The sequence below is a fragment of the Mixophyes fleayi genome, chromosome 5, assembly GCF_038048845.1.
Source record: "Mixophyes fleayi isolate aMixFle1 chromosome 5, aMixFle1.hap1, whole genome shotgun sequence".
NCBI classification, from domain to species: Eukaryota; Metazoa; Chordata; class Amphibia; order Anura; family Limnodynastidae; genus Mixophyes; species Mixophyes fleayi.
This window is the reverse complement of record NC_134406.1, coordinates 267,989,500-267,998,477: the sequence shown is the minus strand read 5'-3', so window position 1 is coordinate 267,998,477 and position 8,978 is coordinate 267,989,500. Positions and strand designations below refer to the sequence as shown.

The 8,978-nt window shown below is 45.8% G+C and overlaps 1 protein-coding gene across 1 annotated transcript; it reads left to right on the top strand.

Moving 5' to 3' along the window:
• Positions 1–59: 59 nt before the first annotated feature.
• Positions 60–8,340, top strand: SYF2 (SYF2 pre-mRNA splicing factor). The gene is made up of 7 exons (XM_075214086.1): positions 60–167; positions 2,093–2,194; positions 2,495–2,620; positions 3,678–3,795; positions 4,218–4,308; positions 5,837–5,935; positions 7,143–8,340. The coding sequence occupies exons 1-7, from the start codon at positions 123–125 to the stop codon at positions 7,306–7,308; spliced, it is 747 nt and encodes a 248-aa protein (XP_075070187.1). The 5' UTR covers positions 60–122; the 3' UTR covers positions 7,309–8,340.
• The last annotated feature ends 638 nt before the right edge of the window (positions 8,341–8,978 follow it).

Here is an 8,978-nt window from a genome sequence, read left to right as displayed (position 1 = left end):
TGACTGGACGCGGTCACGTGGCTACGAGGTCCTATGGCGGCCGCGTACGCCGGAAGTGCGTCATACGCAGGTAAGGGCAGCGATGCAGCTCAGCGTAGAGAGGGCGGAAGTGTATTCTTGGCATGATGGCGGCCGAGGCCACAGAGGTGTTGGGGGACACAGAGCAGGTGAGCCCGTCTGATGGAAGTACCTGGGGGTATTAGAGGGAGCTGGGGGCTGTAGTATGTGATGGAGGTCAGGGTGGCTGTAGTGTAGCTCTCACAGTGGTAGTTACTGTGGTGTGTAAGGGTCAGGCCACATCCTGCTGCTGTGGGACCACGAATCCTTAGTTACACAGCAGACGCAGGGCATACTGGGGGGTTGTAGTTCCATAACACTGACTGTGAAATAATGTTCAGACTTGTGGTACCACAGCAGAGCTTGTCATGGCTAGCTGGGACTTGTTGTACCACAGCAGAGCTTGCCATGGCTGGCTGGGACTTGTGGTACCACAGCAGAGCTTGCCATGGCTGGCTGGGACTTGTGGTACCACAGCAGAGCTTGCCATGGCTGGCTGGGACTTGTGGTACCACAGCAGAGCTTGCCATGGCTGGCTGGGACTTGTGACGCCACAGCAGAGCTTGCCATGGCTGGCTGGGACTTGTGACGCCACAGCAGAGTTTGTCATGGAGGGCTGGGACTTGTGACGCCACAGCAGAGCTTGTCATGGCGGGCTGGGACTTGTGACGCCACAGCAGAGCTTGTCATGGCGGGCTGGGACTTGTGACGCCACAGCAGAGCTTGTCATGGCGGGCTGGGACTTGTGACGCCACAGCAGAGCTTGTCATGGTGCGCTGGGACTTGTGACGCCACAGCAGAGCTTGTCATGGTGTGCTGGGACTTGTGGCGCCACAGCAGAGCTTGTCATGGTGTGCTGGGACTTGTGGCGCCACAGCAGAGCTTGTCATGGTGTGCTGGGACTTGTGGCGCCACAGCAGAGCTTGTCATGGTGTGCTGGGACTTGTGGCGCCACAGCAGAGCTTGTCATGGTGTGCTGGGACTTGTGGCGCCACAGCAGAGCTTGTCATGGCGAGCTGGGACTTGTTGTACCACAGCAGAGCTTGCCATGGCTGGCTGGGACTTGTTGTACCACAGCAGAGCTTGCCATGGCTGGCTGGGACTTGTGGTACCACAGCAGAGCTTGCCATGGCTGGCTGGGACTTGTGGTACCACAGCAGAGCTTGCCATGGCTGGCTGGGACTTGTGGTACCACAGCAGAGCTTGCCATGGCTGGCTGGGACTTGTGGTACCACAGCAGAGCTTGCCATGGCTGGCTGGGACTTGTGGTACCACAGCAGAGCTTGCCATGGCTGGCTGGGACTTGTGGTACCACAGCAGAGCTTGCCATGGCTGGCTGGGACTTGTGGTACCACAGCAGAGCTTGCCATGGCTGGCTGGGACTTGTGGTACCACAGCAGAGCTTGCCATGGCTGGCTGGGACTTGTGACGCCACAGCAGAGCTTGCCATGGCGGGCTGGGACTTGTGACGCCACAGCAGAGCTTGTCATGGCGGGCTGGGACTTGTGACGCCACAGCAGAGCTTGTCATGGCGGGCTGGGACTTGTGACGCCACAGCAGAGCTTGTCATGGCGGGCTGGGACTTGTGACGCCACAGCAGAGCTTGTCATGGCGGGCTGGGACTTGTGACGCCACAGCAGAGCTTGTCATGGTGCGCTGGGACTTGTGGCGCCACAGCAGAGCTTGTCATGGTGCGCTGGGACTTGTGGCGCCACAGCAGAGCTTGTCATGGCGGGCTGGCACTTGTGGCGCCACAGCAGAGCTTTTCATGGTGGGCTGGCACTTGTGGTGCCACAGCAGAGCTTGCCGTTAAAGTTAATATTGCTTTGTCTCATGTTGTGGAAATTGTATACCATATTCTTTGTAATCAAAAGAACTCTTTATTTTGTACAGATGTCTATTAAATCATGGTCACTTTTCCTAAATACAGCACTATTTATTTCCAGGATGTAATTGTTACGTTTCCGTGTAAAAATGACCCGTTATCAGTGATTTTATCTTTTTCATTAATTTGATGTGAATTACTCATTTGCAGGCGTCTTCAGAGGAAGAGTCGCTATCTACATCCGCAGAAGAGCTGGCTGCGCAGAAAAGAGAAGAGCGATTGAGAAAGTTTAGAGAACTTCACTTGAAAAGGGTAAGAAACCTACAGATATTTGGTTTCTTGCAAAGAGGGACTTGGTAGTTACTGTACAATTGGTGTTTTGACTGAGGGTCTCTTATGAAATCCAAATTTAACTTCTGTAGAGGACATGCCACTCACATATTACAGTATAGAACTACCTATTGCAGTTAAAGCTAAAAAGTATTATTTAGTCTTTAAATAAGTTTGCAATTCTTTCTACTCAATAGCAAATATTTTGATGATGAACCTTATTATAAGCATGTGCAGACATTTATTATTCTATTTCTAAAATATAACCCTCATATTGTACAGAATGAAGCGCGCAAATTAAATCAGCATGAGGTGACGGAGGAGGACAAGCGGCAGAAGTTACCCAGTAATTGGGAGGCCCGGAAAGCTCGTCTCGAGTGGGAGGTACAGGAGGAGGAAAAGAAAAAAGTAAGTTCATGAAAAACTTTAACATTATTTAAAACTAATCCTTAAAAGCAAACACTGGTTATTGATCATTTCGTCGTCATCATCATCATTTATTTATATAGCGCCACTAATTCCGCAGCGCTGTACAGAGAACTCATTCACATCAGTCCCTGCCCCATTGGAGCTTACAGTCTAAATTCCCTACTATAGACACTCACACACAAACACAGACAGAAAGAGAGAGACTAGGGTCAATTTTGATAGCAGCCAATTAACCTACCAGTATATTTTTGGAGTGTGGGAGGAAACTGGAGCACCCGAAGGAAACCCACGCAAACACAGGGAGAACATACAAACTCCACACAGATAAGGCCATGGTCGGGAATTGAATTCATGACCCCAGTGCTGTGAGGCAGAAATGCTAACCACTGAGCCACTGTGCTGCCCACATTTAACTTTTTAACGTCTCCATTTAAATATGACGCATCAGCCGGCGTTTATATAAATACGTTTTCATGTGATCGGAAATGCTTTTGTTAGAGTTATGTCTTTAAAAAGTTTGTATTTCCATTTGGTCTCTAGTCTCTGGGATGTGTTATAGAATGTAGAGTCTTTTATAATGGGACAAAACAGTGTAGACAGTGTTTTAAAATAAAAATGTGAATGTTTTATATTGTATTGCAATCTTGGCCTCTGCTGACTGCTATGATGATGATAAAGTGGATGTTACCATTGCTTATATAATAATGGTAACAGGGACATGATAACCTTGTTGTTGCATGCATTCAGGGGTATTTATGAAAATTGTTGAACAGAAAAAGATGCTCCAGCCCCCAGCTTGATCACTATATTGAGTTGTCTGGGTTTGTTTTATCACTTCTGTACCTGTCACTCATTATATACTGACACGGGAGAGGCCAAAAGACCCAGTATGACAATATAAATGCCAGTATAGACTTCTATATTTAGGGCTTCTCCACTAACGGCTGGGGTGATGTTGATTCCCACGTTTAGTCTATGCAGCTTACAATCTCTTCCTTGCTGTTGAGCTGACGCCGGTCTCTCTCGTCCACGCTAGGAATGTGCTGCCAAAGGGGTAGATTATCACCGAGCAAAAGTGCTGGAGATCAGCGCGGAGGACGCAGAACGATGGGAGAGGAAGAAGAAGAGGAGGAACCCAGACAATGGCTTCTCAGGTACATTGAGTAGCCAGTTTGTAGCCAAGTGCCCCCGCAAATCCCCCCCCCCCCCCGATTAAGACACATTTATTAATAAGTGCTTTTAAGCTATCATCATATTGATGGTATATCCAGGGTTAGGATATTTTTATCAGCTTGGAATTTTAGATGTAATAACTCATGGGTCTTCAGTTGTCATCAGTCTCCAGCATTCCTTAGAAATATTTCCGTATTTAAGGAAAAACCTAACCAATTCCTGTACATTATAAAGAAATGTCATCTTGGGAGTTTTGTCTTCAGCTCGACATTCTTGTGACTTTACATTGATTTACTTTTTGATGACTATTATTAACTTATAATTTACGTTCTGAGATTTGCTCTCCCGTATAGATGGCGCCGTCTCTCCCAGACATCAATAATCAATGTCCGTTCCTTTACAGATTATGCGGCTGCCCAGCTGCGTCAGTACCAGCGACTCACCAAACAGATCAAACCAGACATGGAAGTGTATGAGAAGGAGCGTGAGAAATGGTAAGTGAGGCCTCCGCCTGGGGGCTATAAGCGGTGTCGCTGTTATGTCAAAGGGATATAACACTGGCAGTAATAAGCAGTCTAACCTCACATTGTATATGATTCATCGTGGCTAGATGAGGGGAGAGAGCGTGTGTTAGCACAGCTGGATGTTCTCTCTCTGTATAGGCTTCCGGTGAATGGATTTGCCCACCTTCCATAGCTCTGTCCCCTTTTTTGAACTCCGTCCTTCCCCTAATGATATCAGAATTCTTTCCACCTGTTGCTAGTTCTTGTCCCACGCTGTGGTGTTGTGAGATAATTACCACCACGTGAGTGCAGGGGCCAGAACATGCTCAATGCTCACTGCCTGTTAGGCAATTTTAGACTTACTGTGATGCAAAGGCCCATAAAAGACAGCCAGCTTGGCCTGTAAGTGCGGTCAGACAATAACCACAGATAACAGCATAAGTGGTCACCATACAACTGCGCTAATTGAGTCCGTTGTATCCGAACGTTCAGCTGCTGGATTTTGCAGATTTGACCTGGTCACCCCGTGTATGGGCAACAAAAACTGAGACAAGAAAATAATACTTTTCTTTTAGACAAACTTAACTGTGAGCTGCCTTAGTAACACCTTCACAGAACCCTGGAAAACTCCTGCGTCATGAATATCATTATACGTTTACTTTAGGCAAACGGGTAATGAAGTTAGACGCAGATAAGGCTTCTCCGCCTCCCCTCTCATCTCCCTTATCTGCTCCTGGCTAACCATGAATTTCCCTATCTGCTCCCTCTTGAACACCAGTCCTCCCCCCTCCACAGTGCTCTCCTTTCTAATAATTTCCTCCGTATAAAAATCGACCTAACCCCTGTCCAGTTACCAGCATGACTGCTCCATTGGCATTGCACAATGGGTAGACCTAGAAGTATCTTTACAAGTCCTCCCTTGGTGGACCTACATGCGATGTATAGTAAATAATCATCATCTATTTATTTATATAGCGCCACTGATTCTGTAGCGCTGTACAGAGAACTCGTTCACATCAGTCCCTGCCCCATTGTAGCTTACACGGGGAGAACATACAAACTCCACACAGATAAGGCCATGGTTGGGAATCCAACTCATGACCTCGGTGCTGTGAGGCAGAAGTGCTAACCACTGAGCCACCATGCTCAGTGCAACCCGACTGGCGATGAGGGAACGGTGTATTGTGACTTTAAACTACTAGTTAAATTGAGCTGAAGAATCATTTCTTTTGTATCCTTATATTTGCTTAGTAAAGTCAGGACACTGCCGTGTGTGTCGCTCTGTTTACACGATCGCCGAGTTATGTTCAAGTCTCTCGTCCTGTTTCCTTTACTAAGATCTGACCCAGAAATGAATACAGAGAAGCACTGTTCTTTTTGCAGAATCATTTATATTCCTGTATATGATTAGATATGTAGAGGGCTAATATACATAATAAAAATACAGTGACTAAAATAAGTATAGTGTTCTGTTTTTATACGCATGTAATGTTTTTTTCTTTTTTATTGTTATTCCTAGTGGAGAAAGCTTCTACCCTACTGTAAACAGCCTGTACCATGGAACGCACGTCCCGTCCAAAGAAGGTGTGGACAGAATGGTGACGGATCTAGAAAAACAGTAAGGACTTCTCTTTATATTTGTTATTTTTTTTGCAGGTGTCTGGAGGTTTGTTGTCTTCTGTCAGGTGGTCTGTCCACTATTACCACTCCGAATATTGTGTCCTTCATTCATTTGTTCATTACGCTGACTTCTAAAGGGGCTTCTTTTAGAATAACTCCTTGTACACGAGCTTATTAGCATCATCATCATCACCATTTATTTATATAGCGCCACTGATTCCGCAGCGCTGCACAGAGAACTCACTCACATCAGTCCCTGCCCCATTGGGGCTTACAGTCTAAATTCCCTGACACAGACACAGACAGACAGTCTCTCGGAACAATTTTGATAGCAGCCAATTAACCTACCAGTAAGTTTTTGGAGTGTGGGAGGAAACCGGAGCACCCGGAGGAAACCCACGCAAACACGGGGAGAACATACAAACTCCTCACAGATAAGGCCATGGTCGAGAATTGAACTCATGACCCCAGTGCTGTAAGGCAGAAGTACTAACCACTGAGCCACTCTGCTGCACTCCACGTTACTTCAACATCGCGGGTTTCTCTTTGCCCCCCCATAAAGGTGGTGGGGTGGATGTATTAAAAATGCAATGCGCTTTTGTGTGCGCTTGATGAGCCTGGATGCGTTTGCAAATGTGTTTGTTTTTATATCTAACCACTCAGCCACTGTGCTGCCCATACATGTTAGCATCAATATATGACACACAAAGTACAACCTGCTTTGTGATAGATCATCCCAGTAACGCAAATTGTACAGACTAAATCCACACACACAGTGAGGACTGGGTTTGACGAACACTGTACTAGAAGAAGTCTGCAAAGAGGTTTTAGATCTGTTAAAAACACATGAATCAAACACCCAAGCACCCCAAGTGCACATTTAGTATTCATGGGTTCTTAGTTTTTTTTTGTTTTTTTTTAACCCAGTGTTTACAGATTAGGTGAAGGAGCTTAGATCTGAGGAATCCTCCTGATCAGAGATCTGAATTCATCTTTCACTTAGTTACTGCCAGAGCGTTGTGTGTGATTTGCTGTCTCTATAAACACATTACATACCAGCCCACTTCCATGTATTTATAATTATACAGAGGGGTGTGGGTTGTGTTTGCCAGTGAAGGATGGCACCGGGATGTGATGCCCGATGGGGTTTGACAGCTTTTAGGTCGCATCTAAAACGTAACTTTCTTCCACCGTTTGCGTTGCAGGATTGAGAAGCGAGAGAAGTATAGCCGCCGCCGCGCCTACAACGACGACGCCGACATCGACTACATCAACGAGAGGAACGCCAACTTCAACAAAAAGGCGGAGAGGTTTTATGGGAAATACACGGCCGAGATCAAACAAAACCTGGAGAGGGGCACGGCCGTCTAAGAGCCAGGATCCGAATTACCTCCGTGGTGTTCTCCAGATCCCAGGGACGGGGAAATTGTCGTTTCATGTTTTATATATTTCCCACAGCTTTGTATATAACTTACTGTCCATAATAAACGTTGCTTTACTTGGCGAAGGGATCAGAGGTCTTTGGCTAGAACTACAACAACCAGCACAATGTACTATTCAAAAGCTACTATAATTGACTGTGTGTGTTTGTGTGTGATGTCACTGGTTCCTAGCAGCTTGATATATATAATATGATGTGCAGGGTTTTATTTAGTTGTATCTAGTTTTGTGTTGTTGTTTTTTTACTGTCTGTGTCAACAGTCTTTAAGCTTCGGTGCTGCCCCGTGCACCCCCTACTTATGTTAGAGTGGTGAAGCCAGTGTCACCCACACACAGATGAGGCTTCCATATCTGTGGCTGAACCAGTGTGCAGCCTCTCATGGTGCCAGGAACCAGTGTCCTCGCTGGGCGGGGGCCGGCCCAGTAATGCCCTTTAATATAAATGACTCCACTGTATGCAGGTGATCGCAAAACGCAAACGAAAGATGCAGCGAGGGGAGTTGCAACCTCCTATCCAGCTGCTGTAATTATTTTATTACAAAAATGTTATATTGGCGCCAATAGAAGGTTTCCTTTTTGTTTTTGTATGCAGGTGCTGGGTGTAATGTAAACGCTATATTCTAAGTTTGTTTTTTACTTTATATAGAAACAAACATAAGTTCCTGTTGGTTTTCCATTGGTAACAATTCATGTCTGATGTCTGATAGGATCCTGGATGGGAGTTATAAACACAGACGCAGTCCCATCATAGAAGGTAGATGGCAGCCTATAGTCCTGGTTTGTTGGGGCACTGACTTGAGTAATCCATCATAAATGCACCCATAAGTATACATGTGTGTCTTAGTCACGAGTAGAAAACATCTGTTGGGCACATTTTTTGTAATGAAAATCTGATATTTCCATAAGGCTAATGTACGACAGAAGAGAGCTTATGAAAACCGGTAATAAAGACGCTTTCTGAAACTGCAGTGTGTGACTTTTTTCATGGTGTTAATCATCTAGGTGGCGCTGTTTTATGTGCAGATAGCAGATAAATACATGGATTCAATAACTGCACTATGCTATAATAATGTACTGTGTTACTGTAACAGTTCTGGTATGATCTGCTGTTTCTGGAGTCCATACATTCACAGACCTCACTGGTTCATTCTAATACCAATATTTATTTACAGTAAAACGCGTTACTAATGTCTTACCCTACCCTAGCATGTGTTACCAGTACAGATCAATATCATCGTCTATTTATATAGCGCCAATAATTCTGCAGCGCTGTACAGAGAACTCATTCACATCAGTCCCTGTCCCATTGGAGCTTACAGTCTAAATTCCCTAATATAGAGACACACACACACACACACACACAGACAGAGAGGGAGAGACTAGGGTCAATTTGATTTCAGCCAATTAACCTACCCGTATGTTTGGAGTGTGGGAGGAAAACCGGAGCACATGGAGGAAACCCACGCAAACATACAAACTCCACACAGGCCATAGTTGGACTTAAATTGAACTCATGACTCCAGTGCTGTGAGGCAGCAGTGTTAACCACTGAGCCACCGTGCTGCCCCAACAGATCTGGATATGGGTATATCTAGAACAAA

Excerpts from the sequence above, each read along its gene's own strand:
- SYF2 (XM_075214086.1), top strand. The coding sequence starts at position 123 with ATGATGGCGGCCGAGGCCACAGAGGTGTTGGGGGACACAGAGCAG. Across the intron at positions 168-2,092 it reads TGTTGGGGGACACAGAGCAG|GCGTCTTCAGAGGAAGAGTC; the intron begins GTGAGCCCGTCT and ends ACTCATTTGCAG. Across the intron at positions 4,309-5,836 it reads GAGAAGGAGCGTGAGAAATG|TGGAGAAAGCTTCTACCCTA; the intron begins GTAAGTGAGGCC and ends TGTTATTCCTAG.